At 48.1% G+C, this 18,221-nt stretch overlaps 1 protein-coding gene across 11 annotated transcripts in view; it reads left to right on the top strand.

Annotated features, from left to right (window-relative positions):
- Positions 1-982: 982 nt before the first annotated feature.
- LOC138821864 (anomalous homeobox protein-like) overlaps positions 983-18,221 on the top strand; it is a 28,604-nt gene continuing 11,365 nt past the window's right edge. For 7 of the 11 annotated variants that reach the window (XR_011370242.1, XM_070014337.1, XM_070014342.1 and 4 more), the window contains exons 1-6: positions 983-1,147; positions 13,650-13,918; positions 14,710-14,837; positions 15,876-15,999; positions 16,636-16,852; positions 17,230-17,344. Coding sequence is in view for 10 of the 11 variants with exons in the window: in XM_070014337.1 (XP_069870438.1) it covers positions 1,072-1,147; positions 13,650-13,918; positions 14,710-14,837; positions 15,876-15,999; positions 16,636-16,852; positions 17,230-17,344 (929 nt within the window). In the remaining variant the exon portion in view is untranslated. Of the gene's footprint in view, positions 1,148-11,935; positions 12,106-12,792; positions 12,818-12,953; positions 13,039-13,649; positions 13,919-14,709; positions 14,838-15,875; positions 16,000-16,635; positions 16,853-17,229; positions 17,345-18,221 lie in introns of those variants that run through there. The other 4 variants (XM_070014338.1, XM_070014345.1, XM_070014344.1 and 1 more) reach the window with 4 other exon arrangements.

The following is an 18,221-nucleotide window of genomic DNA, read 5'->3' as shown; positions in this document are numbered from 1 at the left end:
ACATTTCTTTGACCTAAATATGACAGAAACTATGATAGGCTCATTGTGTGTGCGCGTGTGTGTGGTGTGTGTGTGTGTGTGTGTGTGTGTGTGTGTGTGTGTGTGTGTGTGTGTGTGTGTGTGTGTGTGCTTGTGATTACTTTACTGACAAATACCATCATCCTTGGGTTATGATGAGCAAAATGTGTTTTAGAGTTTAGTAACTTGTCTAAATTCAGCCACAGCAATAATAAAGCTTCAGTTTGACTTCTGAGTGGTTACTCTTCTAGATTATACTGTGGCCCTTCTGAGAGGGCTGTGTGTCAGGGCCTTAGTCTTCTGCTTTGGTGGTTTGAATAGAAGGGATCACTTACATGTGATTAGACTCATAGTTTAAGGATATTAAGATTGTAGTGGTGTGAAGTGTTAGGGGACATCCTGCAACAATGTACAATTGTGTATATTAATATTTAGGAAATAGGAAGGCAGCTCTTTCTGTGGAATTCCCTTACCGCTACCCCATTGAATCTTCTGGCACCATGTGTTCCTGCTTAGAACTGTGGGTGCTTCTTTCTTATCTTGTTCCTTGTGTTTTTATAGCTCAGTGTTTCCCTTTCTCCTTTTCTACTGAACTTAAGAAACCATAACTGGGGGGCTGGGAAGGTGGCTCAGTGGATAGAGTGCTTGCCTTGCATGCATGAGGCCCTGGGTTCGATTCCTCAGCACCACATAAGCAGAAAAAGCTGGAAGTGGTGCTGTGGCTCAAGTGGTAGAGCACTAGCCTTGAGCTGAAGAGCTGAGGGACAGTGCCCAGGCCTAGAGTTCAGGCACCATGACTGGCAAAAAAAAAAAAAAAAAGAAAGAAACCATAACAGGAAGCAGGTGTAAATATGTTTTATGTTCTTTAGCCTTATAAACAACCCAGTATTCATACTTTCTTTAGTTACACAAAAGCTTTTCATTTCTTTCAGATTCAGAAATTAAATCAATTTCCAGTACGAAGACTTCTGGAGATAAACAAACCTGTAATATTAAAGTTAAAGGAACTACAAGGGATGATCTGTGGTATTTCTCATTGGATGATGTCTGGAAATGTGGAGACCACATAGGCAAATATCAAGAAAATCAGAAGAAACATTTGAGACGAGTGACATTTCATCAAAAGAAAGTAAGTTACCAAGAGAAGGTTTGTGAATGTAAATATGAGGGAAGCTGTCTTCTTCCTGCTCAACTCATACTGAGAAAGTATTTGAGTAATTGTGATTCACAAACCAAAAGTTTAAAACATGATTCAGAATTGAGTGGGCGTCAGGAGAGCTGTTCAAGCAACATTCATGAACTTGGTCAAACCTCTGAAAACATCCACCTTATTCAGTTTGCAAGAACTTACACTAGAGATACCTCCTACAAGTGCCCTGATAATGACAACTCTCACATTCTTGGTACAGCTCTTTGCATATCAAAAGGTAAACATAGAGAAAAACCCTATGAATGTAAGGAATGTGGAAAATTCTTCAGCTGGCGCTCTAATCTTACCAGGCACCAGCTTATTCACAGTGGAAAGAAGCCTTATGAATGTAAAGAATGTGGAAAATCTTTCAGCCGGAGTTCACACCTTATTGGACATCAAAAAACCCATACTGGTGAGGAGCCCTATGAATGCAAAGAGTGTGGACAGTCCTTCAGCTGGTTCTCCCACCTGGTTACCCACCAGAGGACACACACAGGAGACAAGCTGTACACATGCCATCAGTGTGGGAAGTCCTTTGTTCACAGCTCCCGGCTCATTAGGCACCAGAGGACTCATACTGGAGAGAAACCCTATGAGTGTCCTGAGTGTGGAAAGTCATTCAGGCAGAGCAGTCATCTCATTCTGCATCAAAGAACTCATATCAGAGTTCGGCCATATGAATGTAATGAATGTGGGAAGTCATACAGCCAGAGGTCTCACCTTGTTGTTCATCATAGAATTCACACTGGACTGAGGCCTTTTGAATGTAAAGATTGTGGGAAAGGCTTCAGTAGAAGCTCTCATCTTTTTTCACATCAGAGAACCCACACTGGTGAGAAACCATATGAATGTCACGATTGTGGAAAATCCTTTAGTCAGACTTCTGCCCTTATTGTTCATCAGAGAATTCATACTGGAGAGAAACCCTATGAATGTTATCAGTGTGGGAAAGCCTTCATCCGGAAGAATGACCTCATTAAGCACCAGAGGATTCATATTGGAGAGGAAGGCTATAAGTGTGATCAGTGTGGGGTTATCTTCAGCCAGCACTCTCCATTTATAGTTCACCAGATAGCTCATACTGGGGAGCAGTTATTCACATGTAGTCAGTGTGGGACAGCACTGGTTAGTAGCTTGTTAGTTAAGATACCAAACAAATAGTACCAGAGAAATCACTTACTAATATATTGAATATACAACACTCTCCAGGAACAATAGCTTTACTGTGTATTGCAGAACTTCTGGAGAAATGCTGTACAAATTGAACCTACATGAAAATGCTTTCAACCTTTTTAATTTTTTTTTTTATTTTTGGCCAGTCCTGGGGCTTGAACTCAGGGTTTAGGCACTGTTTTTTGTTTTTGTTTTTTGCTCAAGGTTAGCACTCTACCATGAGCCACAGTGCCACCTCTGGGTTTTTCGGTTTTTGTGGTACTGAGGAATAGAACCTAGGGCTTCATGCATCCTAGGCAAGCACTCTACTACTAAGCCACATTCCCAACCATGATTTCAATCTTGTTACTACACTATTGTATCTCACATAAATGATCCTGGGTTGGAAAACAACAAATTTCATTTCAGAACACAGACACACCAGGGTTGTTTTTTATTTGTTTTTTTTCCTTTTTTCCTATTTGCATGTGTATACCATTATGGGACTTGAATTTAGGGTGTGGATGCTGTCCTGTCAAGGCCAGTACTCTATCACTTGAGCAACAACTCCACTCTGGCTTTTTTGTGGATAATTAGATGTAACTTTGAGCTGGGATCTCAGAGCTCCTCACTCTTGCCTATAATCATCTAGGTTTTCTTCTTTCTAAAAAATCCTACTACTTCACCTAGGAGCATTTTTATAAAACTTATACTGGGATTTGAGCCCAGGGCCTCAAACTGTCTAGTTAGGAACTCTTACCTGCCACTTGAGCCACACCACCAGCTCTTTTCAGGTATGGCATCATGTTTTTGCCAGGAGTCAGCATCAGATGTAACCCTACCTATGACCTGCATAGCTTGGACCCTGCATGCACCACCACACCTGACTTCTTGAATTGATTGAGATGAAGTCTTACTAACATTCTTCTGTAGCCGAACTCAAAATATCCTCCTGATTGCTATCTTCTGAGTAGCTGGGATTATAGATGGGATGCTTGTGCATCATAAGAGCATTCTAGACCAAGCCCTAACTGCTACAATCTGACAAAAACTTGAACAGATTGAGAAAATATCTAGCCTCATTATTCTCTCCAGAAACATAAACAAATTGGTCTACCATTGTAAGTAGAATTGTTGCTGAGAACTATAAAAAAATGTAGTTGGGGTTGGGAAGGTGGCTCAGTGGTAGAATGCTTGCCTTGCATTCATGAGGTCCTGGGTTCGATTCCTCAGCACCATATAAGCAGAAAAAGCCAGAAGGGGCACTGTGGCTGAAGTGGTAGAGTGCTATCCTTGAGCTGAAGAGCTGTTTGACAGCGCCCAGGCCCAGAGTTCAGGCCCCACGACTGACAAAAAAAAAAAAAAAAAAAAAAGGTTGGAGTTACTATACCAAGAGATTGAAAGTAATATTCCAGTGAGTTTTTAATGCTATTGTTTACTTGACTGCTAGTCTTTTGGGACACTGAGTAAAGTTTTTGTGCTTTATATGAATTTATGTATTCTAGCTATATTTTGGATAGCAGCATAGAAAATGCTGTTAAAGAACATTTACAGCCAGCTCCAATGGCTCTTGCCTGCAATCCTAACTATTCAGGAGACTGAGATCTGAGGATCATGGTTCAAAGCCAGCTTATGCAGAAAAGTCCATGAGACTCATTTCCAATAAAACACCAGAAACTGGAAAGTGGCACTATGGCTCAAGTGGTAGAGTACTACCCTTGAGCTGAAGAGCTGAGAGACAGTGCCCTGGCCAGAGTTCAAGCCCCAAGACCAACAAAAAAAAAAGACACATTATCCATTAAAAATGTACCTACTTTCATGTAGTCAAGTGTTAAATAGAAAGTATCGTTAAAGGACAGAAATTATTTTTTAAATGATGGGAAATATGTGTGAGTTTTATGGTCTCATTGGTTTTGCTGAGATAATTGTAAGAAATTTGAAAGTAGTCAAAACCAAGATGTAGTTTTTTATTCTATGAAGGAAGTGTAACACCAACTGCCAGCAAACTTTCCTATTCCAAGTTGTGGCTGGAGACATGGTGGCACCGGGTCATGACAATTCAAATACAGTAATTTGGATGTTAGGACTTAGTATAACATTTGGAGTTTGGACACAACAGGAAGGGGGTCTCTGAATGAGAGTAGGAGGAGTGCCTTGCAGCATTTACAAGTGTGCTGTTAGATAATGACACCCTTGCCCAAGGAACCCTCCATTTCACGGTAGTATTTTATAAAGGAAGGTGGTGACTAGGAGCATGAACATGAACTCGACTAGGTTGAAGTCTCACCTCTGTCTGTAACTATCTAATTGGTCTTGAGCATGCTGTTTAGCTTCTCTATGCCTGATTTCTGACTTACAGTCTGTTATATGGGATAGAATGATAGTACATACATTGTGATTATGATGAATCTTAAATGAGACATACGTAATTGTGGTCAGTATTAAACAAGAAAACATAGTTTAGAATTGCCTGACCTATTCCAATTCTTTTTGTTTTGGGATTGGTTTTTACATTTGGAGTTAGGGTCTCTGTGTGGATAAGGATGCCGTGGAGGTTGTAATCCTGCCTCAGCCTCCAGAATGCTAGAATTACACTACTCACACATTCTACTAAAAAAAAAATCATTACTAGCTGTGAGTCTCATTGTGATGATTCACCCATTGTCTGGAATCTTATATCTTATTGAATTTTCACTTTTTTTTGTGTGTCAGTTGTGGGGTTTGAACTCTTGGCCTGGGAGCTGTCCCTGAGCTCTTTAGCTCAAGGCAAGTGCTCTACTACTTGAACCACAGCACCATTTCTGGTTTTCTGGTGGTTAATTGGAAGTAAGAGTTTCACAAGCTGGGCAATGGTGGCTCACACCTGTAATCCTAGCTACTTGGGGCTGAGATCTGAGGATCTCAGTTTATTTCATTTATTTATTTATTTGTTTGTTTAAAAACTAGCACTCTACCATTTTAGCTATAGCACCATGTCTAGATATTTCTGTGTATGTGGTACTACTGAGGAATCGAACCCAGGGCCTCATGCATGCAAAGCATGCGCTCTACCACTGATCCACCTTCCCAGCCCCTGAGGATCTCAGTTTAAAGTCAGCCTGGGCAGGAAAAGTCCATGGGGCTTATCTCCAGTAAACCACCAGAAAACGGGAAGTGGCTCTGTGGCTCAGGTGATATAGCACTCGCCTGAGTGACAGCACCCAGGCCCAGAGTTCAAGTCCTAGGACTGACAAAAAAATTAATAAAAAGTCTTACAGACTTCCTTCCCAGGCTGGCTTTGAACTGCCATCCTCAGATCTCAGCCTCCTAAGTAGCTAGGATTCCAGATGTGAGCCACCAGTGTGTGGCTTGAATTCTCAATTTCCTTTCAGTTGTATTTTTTTTCCCTTTGTCTAAATCAGAACTTACCCTGGGAAAGTCATTTTTGGGAATCAGTAAATAACTTCATATTGCATGCTAAATTTTGTTTGTACAAAGGTCTTCCTTTTTAGGCAAAAGACCCTACTCTTCAAATTATTTTACTTGTTTATGACTCTAAAATTTTTTCAGAAAGGGCTGGGAAGGTGGCTCAGTGGTAGAGTGCTTGCCTTGCATGTCTGAGGCCCTGGGTTCGATTCCTCAGCACCACATAAGCAAAAAGAAAAAAAAGCTGGAAGTGCCGCTGTGGCTCAAGTGGTAGAGCACTAGCCTTGAGCTGAAGAGCTGAGGGCTAGCGCCCAGGCCCAGAGTTGAGGCCCCACTACCGGACCCAGAAAAAATTTTTTTTCAGAAAAAGATCTGTTATAATGTTCTGTTTTGTTCTATAGATGAATGTTGTGTGTAGTATAAATTGTCAAAATCAAGATGGAGTTGTTTTTTTCAATCCTCACTAAAAATTAAGACCGTGCCAGGTGCAGGTGGCTAACATCTGTAATTTTAGCTACTCTGAAGGCTGAAAGGTAAGCATCATGATTCAAACCAGCCTGGGCAGGAAAGTCTGTGAGATTCTTATCTCCACTGAACTACCCCCCCCAAAAAAAACAAACAAGTGGAGCTTTGGCTTGAGAGGTACAGCGCTAGCCTTGAGCAAAAGAAGCTCAGAGACAGCACCCAGGCTCTAGGACTGACACACTCACAAGAGAGAGAGAGAAGAGGTTAGAATGTAGAGCTTTCACCATGACTGCTTGAGTGAGGAACTATCACAGAAGATTGCCAAATAAGCGTACATGAAACACATTGCAACCTTATATAAATAATACTTGTAGGAGGTACATTAGCCCAGCAACTATCTGTTCAACTAACTGAGAGGGATTATAATCAACAAGTGGCAGATTTACCAAAATTGCATACATTTTAAGTATCAACAGTATAATTTGGGCTGGGAAGGTAGCTCAGTGGTTTGGTGCTTGCCTTGCATGCATGAGGCCCTGGGTTTGATTCCTCAGCACCACATAAGCAGAAAAAGCCGGAAGTGGTGCTGTGACTCAAATGGTAGAGCACTAGCTTTGAGCTGAAGAGCTGAAGGACAGCACCTAGGCCCAGAATTCGAAGGCCATGCTTCCACAAATGACAAACTTGTAGCAAATAGAAAATAAAAGGAATGATTTATGAGTACCAAGTAAGGTAAAACCTCAACAGGAAGGGTCACGTCATTGTGTATCACAAGAATCATTCTAATAACACCTATTAGTTTGGAAAGAGTTTCCTTTATAAATAAGAGGACTAAGGATGTGGCTCAGTGCTAGAGAAGTTGTGTAGCATGATAGAGTATGAGGCCCTGTGTTTTATCCCTAACACCACAAAGAATAAGCATTTGTAAGGGAAACTTTCAGATATTCCGGATTTTATGAGATTAACTATCAACAATATTAGCATACAAATTGTTTTTGCTGTGTTACTGAGTAAATGTAATGACCCGTATAACAGAAATACTTTAGACCTATAGAGATAATTTAGATATCTTTCTGTGTGTCATAATATAACTTTGCATAGTTAGTCATTTAACTTGTAAAAGTCATACATGAGGGAGGGGGACCAAGATGGTGACAGGGCAGTAGGGAATCACCACAGCTCTCTCCAACCAAAAAGAGAGTTTGAGTTCCAACGCTTAATTTCCCCAAGAGACCACCACCACCAACAACAAAAAGACGAACACCCAGAGAAAAACAGGAGATGGGAAAAAAAAAAAAAGAAAAGAATTTCAGAAGAAAAGCACGAAGACCCCTCCCCCAACCTTTACTGGCTGCGCTGCAGCACGCCAAGCTGTGGTCAGCCCAGCCTGGTGGGGGCTGCCAGAGTCCCAGAGACACAGGGTCATCTGCAGATCACCTGAGCAGAAGATGACCGAGGTACCAGTGTTGGACCTGCTGATAGCCACGAACAGAGAAACCTCTGAGCCGGGAGCCTGCACAAAGATCCAACCCCTACCCCTCATTATCCTAGCAGAGAGGTGCCACCCCACCAAATCCACTCAGCGGGAACCCCAGAAACACGGGTAGCCCATAGAACGCCAGAGCAAGAAGACCTGCAAGGTCTTCTGAGCGCAAACAGACAAACCCCAGTGCTTAGAACCTGCGCGGAGCTCCCCCTCCCCCCTGGGCTGGAGGCCGGAGGCTCATCTTGTGGTGCCTCCCGAACAGCATCAACAAAGGCAGAGACAGGAGAAAAATGCAGAGCCACCACCACCTGGCCCAGCCCACAACCATCTCAACTAAACTCTGATTGCAGCAGCAACCGGCAACCTACATCACACCAAAACAAGTAGCTCCAAGATGAGTACCCCACAGGGGACAGTATATTCCTCAAGGGAGACCAGAGCTGGTGGGAACACCCAGACCCTGACTCAGACCCCTACCCCAACACCTTGACTACAGGACCCATTAAAACTGGGAACTGTTTGAGAGCTCCACCAGCCTGTGGAGTACACCCAGCTGGCCAGGCTAGAGCAAGAGCGCCCCTGGAAGGGAGCTTAAACGCCTGGAAGGGAACTTAAATGCCCAAGCCAGGAACAGCGCCCCTGGCTCACAACAGACAACATTGGAAGAAACTTGAACTGTGTACTCCAGGCTGCTTAACCCAGGCGGGATACACAGCAGCACAGGTCAAACTGGCGTGCCCCAGGCAGGGGGCCAGGACCAGGTCTGGGGACCAGTGCTTGAGCAACACAGCCAACTCCTCCCAACTGAAGTCAGAAGCTGAGCATACGCCTCCATAGAGGGGGGAAAACAAAATTGCACCCCCTGTGAATCAAGCCTATGACAGTAAAAGACCTGGGTGTCCAAGCCAAGAGAACCAGAAGCCCAAACCCCACCAGAACCCAACCCATATATCCCAGGCAGGGAATTGGACAGCTCAGGCCACCAGCCCCTGATAATAGGAGCTCAGGCTGGTAAGATGGCTCAGCGGTAGAATCCTTGTCTTTTGTGCATGAGGCCCTTGATCTGATTCCTCAGCACCACATAAGCAGAAAGGGCCAGAAGTGTTGCTGTGGCTCAAAGGTTGGGCGCCAGCCTTGAGCTGAAGAGCTGAGGGACAGCGCCCACAACTGGCAAAACCAAAAACAAAAAACCCATCAGGAGCCCATAGCAGAAACACTTCTAGACAAATTATAGTAAAAATGATAGATCTGAATAATAAGGAAACAACCTTGCATGCAGCAAAATGAAGAAGGAGCTATACTACAATGGGAAAAAAAATTAGAACCACTGCAGATCTCTCCATACAAACACTGAATGCAAGAAAGGCCTGGGAAAGTACCATGCGACCCCTAAGAACCAATAACTGCCAACCCAGACTGATATACCCAGCAAAGCTAGCATTCACATTCGATGGAGAACTGAAAATGTTTAATAGTAAAGAAAAACTAAATGAATCTATAAACATTAAGCCAGCATTTTATAAAGAATACTAAGAGGGGGAACACAAGCTGAAGAAAGCAACCAGGAATGGGGACTAGCACCAGACAGGCATTAATAGAAGTCTGAGCAAGCACAGGAGGAAAGGAAAGAAGAAAAACATAGGAAAACATGGAATGACAGGGATCACAATGCATCTCTCTATACTATCTCTTAATATTAACAGTCTTAATTCACCAATCAAAAGAAAAAGAACTATAGATCAGAAAACATGACCCATCCTTCTGTTGCCTTCAGGAGACCCACCTCTCAGCCAAACATACAAACAAACTCAGAGTGCAGGGTTGGAAAAGCATCTACCAATCAAATGCCCCCAGTAAGAAAGCAGGAGTAGCAATCTCATTGATTTCATTAAAATCAATACAAAAAGACAAGGAAGGACACTACATATTAATACAGGGAGCAATCCAAGAGGAGGATTTTACCATCATCAACTTATATTCCCCAAACATTGGAGGATCCAAATATGTTAACCAAATACTCTCAAACTTATAGAATAAAATAGATCCCAATATGATAATACTAGGAGACTTTAACACTCCACTCTCACCAAAGGACAGGTCTACCAACCAGAGGATTGGCAAAGAAGCTACTGAATTAAGTGAGGCCATACTTCAAGCGGAACTAACTGACATTTACTGAGTTTTTCACCCTAAAACAACACAGTACACATTCTTCTAAGCAGCTCATGTTGTTTTTCCAAAGTGTCTTTATTACTTGAAATGAGAAAAGTAATGATTTATGAATGTGTAATTCCTGTGATGTTTTCTGGTCTCAGGATTTCTGGTTTGAAGAAAAATGATTTAGAGAAGAGATGAGAAACCTTGCATAAAAAGATATATATTGTGGCTGAGAAGGTGGCTCAGTGGTAGAGCACTTGCCTTGCATGCATGAGGCCCTGGGTTCGATTCCTCAGCACCACATAAGCAAAAAGAAAAAAGCCAGAAGTGGTGCTGTGGCTCAAGTGGTAGAGTGCTAGCCTTGAGCTGAAGAGCTGAGGGACAGCACCCAGGCCCAGAGTTTAGGCCCCATGACCAGACCCCCCGCCCCCCCCAAACAAAAAGATATATTTGTAGCCGGGTACCAGTGGCTCACGCCTGTAACTAGCTACTCAGGAGACTGAGATCTGAGGATCACAGTTCAAAGCCAGCCCGGGCAGCAAAGTCCGTGAAACTCTTATATCCAATATACCACTAGAAACTGGAAGTGGTGCTGTGGCTCAAGCGGTAGAGTACTAGCCTTGAGCTGAAGAGTGCAGGGACAGCGCCCAAGTCCAGAGTTCAAGCCCCATGACTGACAAAAAAAAAAAAAGGTATATATTGTAACTTTGGGAAACATAGGGAAAGTGCATTTTGTCAGCCAGCTGCCAGTGATATGAAGATTGTAGTTCAAAGCCATCCTGGGCAGGAAAGTCCATGAGACTCTTAACAAGCAGCCAAAAGTGCCCAAGTGGTAGAGCAAACCTTGACCAAATGCTCAGGGACAGTGCTCAGGCTCTTACTTCAAGCCCCATGAATGGAACACAATAAAGTATATTTTGTCCTCAATATACCAAGGTAGGTAGCTTAAAGTAAGACACAAATCTTTATTTTTAAATTTTTTTGCATATCTCATTGCTCTGTCATCTCTTTTTCATTGTGAAAATACTGTACAGAGGGGTTACAATTACACGGGCAAGATAATGAGTACATTTCTTATCAAGCATTGTAGCCTCCTCCTTTGTTTCCCCTTCCCATCCCTTCCCATCCTCCCCTCACCCCCCACCTAATCCTTCCCCCCCCCAAAGTTGTAAAGTTCGTTTTTCCACATAAGGACTTGTACATGTTATTGTTGCAATGGATCCACTGTATCCCTATTTAAACGATTTGTTTTTTCCCTTCTCCACAAATTATACAACCTCAATACAGTGAAAGCAGGGGTTATACCATGGGGGAGGGACATACAAAGCAACAAAGAAATAATCTTATAAATGTGTTAGAAACAAATCTTTGTTTAATACTACCCTAGGTTAGGTAGGTTTTAGTTTGCTATGTCATCTAATGCAATGCACATGCAACCTTATCTAGTAGAAGCCAGAGTGCTAATATAATTTTAAAGATAGAAGTCAAATACTGCGTGTGAGAGAAAATTGCTAGATTAGTGCTTTATGTTAAGTGGGAAATAGGTAAATATAGGAATCATTATACAACCATTTAAATCAATAAACTTTTATCATTGGCTTGTAAGACTTTCTAGTCCCGGTCTCCTTTTCCAGCACTAGAAAAGGAAAAGATATGAAGGTTATATTTGTGAAATACACTTACTTCTTTTTTTTGGGGGGGTGTGTGTCTGGTCGCGGGGCCTGAACTCAGGGCCTGGGCTCTGTCCCTCAGCTCTTCAGCTCAAAGCTAGCGCTCTACCACTTGAGCCACAGCGCCACTTCTGGCTTTTCCTGCTGTTGTGGTGCTGAGGAATCGAACCCAGCGCCTCATGCCCGCAAGGCAGCGCTCCAGCCCTAGCCACTGCCAGCGGTGTCCACGAAGGCTCCTTCCCCGGGGCTGCGTTTGGGGAGCGGTGGCCCTCGGCTTCCTTCCTTTGCTGGAAGGGCGCTCGCAGTGCGTGCGCGTGCACGCGCGCGCCGGGGGTGTTGGTCCGTGAGGCCGAAGCGTGTGGCCACGTTCACGGGGATCAGCGGTGCCAGTTCGGGGCCGTGTCGAGCTCTAAGCTCCGGGTCCTCTCGACGCTTCAACTCGCACAGCGACGCCAGAGGAACGGCCGGGTCCCTCCGGCCCCGTGTTGAACGCGGGCTTGGGCGCTGTCGCTGGCCTGCCACTCACCGCGGAGCTCCACTTGACTCCCGGTCGCCCGGAGGTGGGCCCGGGACTCCGGTCGCCCGGAGGTGGGGTCGGGACTCCGGTCGCCCGCCCGGAGGTGGGGTGAGGACTCCGGTTTCCTGGAGGTGGGGTCGGGACTCCGGTCGCCCGGAGGTGGGGTCGGGACTCCGGTTACCCGGAGGTGGGCCCGGGACTCCGGTCGCCCGGAGGTGGGGTGAGGACCGTGCTTCCCGAGCTGGCCTCCGACTCGTGGCTGGGTTAGGGCGGCGCGGGCATGGGAGGTTTGCAGGGGCTCTGGCCCCTGAGAGCTCGAGGCCGCGTTGCCCTCAGCGCTTCAGACGGCCGAGGCCTCAGAGCTGCCGCTTGCCGGGCAGGCAGCCGGGCCTCGGAGCCCGCCTAGGCGGCCGGGCGCTCTCCTCCCGCAGGGGTTTCGACGGCGCGGTGGGGTTGTGGCCCCGGGCCCCGCGTTCGGCCGGACCCCGCCGGGTGGATACTTTGTAGCCATCCCGAGCAGGCTGGGGGCGCCCGCGGGCATCCGCCGGAAGGGAGCTGGCCAGCGTGGGGCCTCGCGGGGCGCGGGGCGGGGCCTCGCGGGGCGCGGGGCGGGGCCTCGCGGGGGGCGGGGCGGGGCCTCGCGGGGGGCGGGGCCTCGCGGACGCTAGAGGTGTGGCGCGTGGCGCCGGCTGAGAACTGAGCTTACGTGAGCTGGCGTCAGGATCTCGGCGAACGTCGGAGCCGCACACCGACAGGTACGGGTGGCCTGTTCCGCGCGAGCAGCCCCGCGGTGCCTCGCAGGCTCGGGCCGCGGCCCCAGCCCATCCTTCCGCGGGGTTCCCACCGCGCCCCGACCGGCGCGTCGCTGGAGGACGTGTGGGTCCTCAGAGGGCCCCTTCCCCGTCAGGGGTCGGCGGAGGCCCCGTCCTTCCCGGCCGGCGCGGGGCGCGGGGGGACCGGACCGCGGGGCGGACGGGTAGGCAGAGCCGCTGCGGGCAGAGCCGCTGCCGGAGCGCACCGGCCGGGCCCGCCGCCTGCGGAGTGGGTGTCCGGCCCCACTCCAGAGCTCAGGCCCCGAAGGGGCTCGGAGGAGGCCGGCGCCGGCCCCGAGCGCCCGCGGCCCGGCCTCGCCCGCGGAGCCGGCCGGCGGGCCGGCGGGGCCGCCGAGGGGCGCGTGCGGCAGTGGGCGGGCGCCGCTCACCAGGCCTTTGCTTGGCCTGCGAATTCGATTCCTAAAGACGTGTACCGTGAAGGGGGTGAAGAGGTTGCAGCCCCCAAGAGCGCCTGTGTCCCCTGGGCTCCAGACAGAACCCAGAGGAGGGGAAGGGTCCGGAGACGGGAGGAGCGAGCAGGGCAGAGGGCAGAGGAGGGGCCTGAAAGCAGGCAGCACCGGGCGGGCCTCTGCGCGGCCAGCTGTTCGGAGCAGGGCTGGGGTGAAATCGGGGGGCACATCGACCACCCCGCCTCGTACCCGGCCAGCTCCTGTCACCTTCGAGTGTCCCTGGGTGGACGGTCAGGCGTTACCCCGAGGACCAGTGCCGGGACACGGGTCTGTGCTAGCGCCGTCTGCTTGCTGTGTGTTGGCAGAGCGGGCTGCCTGGTACCGGATGCAGAACTTCCTGAGGCTGCTGAGGAGGCACGGGGCTTCCTGTCCGCCCCCAGCAGAGCTGGTAACCCTTGCGGCGAAGCTGTGCTGGGACCTTCGGGATGACCCCACGCATCTGCGACCCCTGGTGGCAGCTGTTCTCGCCAGCCAACTTCGTCCGCACCTTCTGGACAATGGGGCCGTGGTCCTGGCTTGTGCCCGTGTCTTGGTTCAGCAGGAGCAGCTGCAGGCAGCCTGCCAGCTTCTGGAGGTAGGACGGGGCGGGAGGGGTTGCAGACGGGGATAGAGAAACCGGCAGACAGCTCATGTAATAGCCAGGTGTGATGTTTGTCAAACATTGCGTGTCGAATCGGTCCCCATTGCTTCGACCATTGTTCTTTCTCTTGCTGTATGGCTAGAGGTAAATCATGGGATTTTTCTGCGCCTCAATTTCCCGCCTGTAAGGTGCAGCTGAGAACTTGGATTATCTGTTTCTTTGAGTGTGTGTGTGTGTGTGTGTGTGTGTGTGTGTGTGTGTGTGTGTGTGTGTGTCCCCATCATGGGGCTTGAACTCTGGGCTTGAGCGTTGTCCCTCAGCTCTTCAGCTCAAGGCGAGTGCTCTACTGCTTGAGACACAGCACCACTTTCATTTCTAGTGGTTTATTGGAGATAAGAGTCTCACAGAGTTTCCTGCCCAAGCTGGCTTTGAACCGCTATCCTCAGATCTCAGCCTCCTGAGTAGCTAGGATGACAGGTGTGAGCCACTGGTGCCCTGCTTCTTTGAATGTTTTATATGCATGTGTGTGTGAGGACTTGTCTATTCATGACTGACATGAAGTGTCTGCCACAGCTTCTGTAGTAAATGGCTGGTCTAAGGTCTGGTGGGGATCAATGTATCTTTACTACTTGAGTACAATGGCACATTGTGGATAAATGTGTTTGAACTCAGGTGTCTGGTCTTTCCACTACTCTACTCAAGGTGGGTTGGTGTGGGTGGGTAGAGGTCTCTACATGCTCCAGGGTAGGCAGGGGTAATTAGCACTCAGCAAGCTCTTCCCACAGGAGTGCCGGGTTTCAGGCGGCAGTCAGGAGCTGGTGCAGCTCTGGAATGACATCCACTACTGCCTGGCCATGAGGAGGCTAGGCGTAGCCACCCTAAGCCCTGTGCAGAAGTTCCGATGCAGAAAGAGGTACCTCTTCATTGTATTCCACAGAAAAACTTTCTCTGCTGGTTCCCTGGGCCCCTGAGAAGTAGATCTCCCATCCAAACCCTGAAATGAGGGGACAGTGGGAGGAGGTCTCAATAAGCAGATTGTCACACTGTTAATGAGCAGTAGGACCTACTGTGCTTCCATCATTACACCGCACTCTTCCTGCCACTTCTGTTAGGTGGTAGCTGGAAAAAGAGGCTCCTCTGCAGGGAGACTGAGGCAGAGCCCATTGGTGGGCATCCCACTGGACTGGCTGGGCTAGGAGCACATGGACATGGTTGATTGACTTGGAGGGCAAGTGGGAGCTGCGTCACATGTCTTAGGTTATCAGCGAATTCCCATGTCTCTGCTCCAGATTGCCCTTGTGGCTGCTGGACCCTTTAAAGAGCGGCGTGAGAACGTTGACAGTTCAGGAGAGTTACGTGTCCCTTGTTTAACCGCATGCTTGGCAAATGATAGGTGCCGAATATCTTAATGATCATCTGTAATTAGACATTGTGTTAATATTCATCCCCATTATGACCATTTATGGATATAAACGTGATCGGGGAGTGTGGTGGACCAGCAGGGGACATCCCTGGAAACAGGAACAAAGAAAGTCACCATGGGTAAGGGTGGGAGGTTTGGAGCTAAGAGGAGAGGAAAGGGCTGTGCCATCTGTAGAACAGAGGACTGTGACAGGAGAGCCATGATGAAGAGACTGGGTCATGAGGAGGCAGATGCAGAGCATGCAGGAGTTGCAAACCAGGAGGGACCAAGGTGGCTGAGATGTTTGTCAGCATCATTAGGGCCCAGAGACAGGGTTGCTAGAGTCCTGTGGTCACTACGTATGGGGATGTTATGTTCCTGTGAGAGAGGCTGTGGGTCTCACAAGGTGGAGACAGAGAAAGGGACCACTAGGAGGAGGCTTGTGGGACAGAAGGACATGCTCATCATCTTCCTCAGAAGACCAGGTCCTAATCAGAGCGCAGATGCTTCTGTTCTGTAGAGCTTCCTCCACTATCCCCCTTCCCCCAGGAACCCACCACCCCCTACCCTATGCCCCAAGAGCCCCAAGAGCCGGAACTTTCCTCAAGAAGTTCGTCAGACTCTGAAGGACTTTGCCTCAGGTGTGAGCACCAACCCCAGCAAGGCAGAGCGGGTAAGAACAAGTGGCTTTCCTCATGTCCTCCCCCTCTATGGCTCCTTCTTCCTCTACTTGGCTCTGCCTCTCTCCTGGGGCTCCTGTACCTTTCTCCACATTTCTCTTTCTTCTTTCTCCCACACACACATCTTTTGTTGGTGTGCCTCCCGGGGGGCTGGTGCTGTTTGAATTTTGCTCTCTAAGGTTTGTTTTCTTCTCATGTGAAAATCATCCATTTCTCACCCTGAAATCTATAGAGGCCCTTAGTTCTTTGACCTGGAATTCTTAGCCAGTGAGTGCTGTAGGAAAGAAGATCTCTGATGAGGGGCAATGTAGGCCTTCAGCCTGGCCCTTTTCCTGGCTTAGGGAATGGAATGCTTAGGCTTTAGCACTTCAGGGTTGGGATCAACTTAGGAGGTAAGGCCTGTGTGTCCTGTTCATGGAGACCCTGCTTTCTCTGCCTTAGGACATGCTCAGGAGACAATCCTTTCTCCAGTGTACTAATGCACGGATGGCCATGTCTGCCCTCCTTGCACAGGACAACCTGGAATCATATTCACTTATTTTTTTTTGGTGCATCTGAGCTGTTTCAGCCACCTGTGTGCAAATTATCCCTTGTAACTCGGGGTCAGAAGTCTTCTTGTTTTGGTGCAGGAGACTTTGGCTTTGGAGACAGGCTTGACAGCTAAGCAAGTACACAACTGGTTTGCCAACTACCGGCGACGCCAAAGATACCTTCTCCAGCGCGTGGATCCAGCCCAGCAGGCCATTTCAGAAGTTTGCAGCACAAAGGAGTGGGACCCTACCCTCCTGCAGCCCTCATGCAATCCCTGTGGTGACTCAGAATTGGTGGGCAGGCCTCAGTGGTCAGGTTAGCTGCCAGGACATCTGGCCTCCTTGTACTTGGGGCTGATTTATGACAGGATCCGTCTGGCACAGGAGTGGCCATGATGGGCCAGTAGTTCCCTTGTATTTCAGGTTACCATATGTTTGGGTGCCATTCTGAAAGTGAGGCCTCATGTGGACAGAAGGAAAGGGATAGTGAATAGATCTGAGAAGTGAGCCAAGCTCCAGGATTGTAATACTGGACTGTTGATGCAGACCAGAGTCTGACCCAAGGGACAGAGAACAGTGTTGGGATGACATGAGACCATGTCTATTTCTAACCAGCAGGGCTGCACTTAGTTGTTGGGCAGGGGACTGGAACACGCAGCCTCATGTGCTCTTTCTTCTCTGATCTGCTTTCAGCAGGACGTGAGGAAGGTAGGAATCTACGGTCTCCTACTCAAGCTTCGTGGCGTCCACTGCCCCTTGCCCTGGGCTTTCCTGGAGTCAACTCAATCTCAAAGCCACTGGCTGCCAGGTATGGCCTTACATTTAGACCATAGGACCATCTTACCTACTTAGCCTCCACTTCCTTGAGTGGAGACAGAGTGTTGAGTGGGCCTGGGTATGCTAGGTCCTAATGCTAGGACACCTGCCAGTGACATAGCAGGGAAACCAAGGAGCCCACATCAAGGTCCTAGATGGGAAACTTCCGTATGACCTTATGCTTTGTCCCTGAAATCTGACTAAAATATGGCCTGACCTCATGTGTAATTTTTTAATGACATAAAATACTTAGAAAAAAATGGAAAAATATTCAGTCCAGACTTACCATCTAAAGACAAATCCAATATCATTGGGTAGTGTTTTGCCAGGTTTGTATCTTGTGGGGTTGCAGCATTGGGTACCTCTCAAACCCTTGTGTGTCATTGTTGTCCAAGCCTCTCCCTGTTCTCTGTGCTCACTTGTGAGGAGGGATCAACCTGATAGTGATAGGAGGACAGGAAGTGTGCCTGGTCCAGTGCCAGTCACCTCAGGCCTAGTGTTGGGGTCGGTCCAGCTCACAGTTGTCCGCTCATCATCTGTGCCCACTTCACCCCCTTCCTTTTCTGCACAGGCTCATGACACAGCATCTCTTGGTGTTGGCATGTCTGGCTCATAACGCGGGTCTGGTACCATCCAGGTGTATGGCACCAGGGAGGTTCCTTTGAACTCTGTCCTGTGAAATGGGGTTCATGGTAGGCCGTGTGTGCTGCTGGGAAGGTCGAGGGAAGGTTGAACAAAATCCTAGAAGCACATCATGAACATTTGTGGAATGCTAATTCCTTAAACTATTAATCAGTTACTTCCTAATAGTACTTTAAAGTTAACTATTGTTTATACATGATTAATGTGTCTTGCTAATCATTTTCAGT

Source organism: Dipodomys merriami, unplaced genomic scaffold (assembly GCF_024711535.1).
Source record: "Dipodomys merriami isolate MVZ:Mamm:240054 unplaced genomic scaffold, mDipMer1.0.p SCAF_943, whole genome shotgun sequence".
Taxonomy (NCBI): domain Eukaryota; kingdom Metazoa; phylum Chordata; class Mammalia; order Rodentia; family Heteromyidae; genus Dipodomys; species Dipodomys merriami.
The sequence above is the reverse complement of the archived record's forward strand: the minus strand, read 5'-3'. Positions and strand labels throughout refer to the sequence as shown.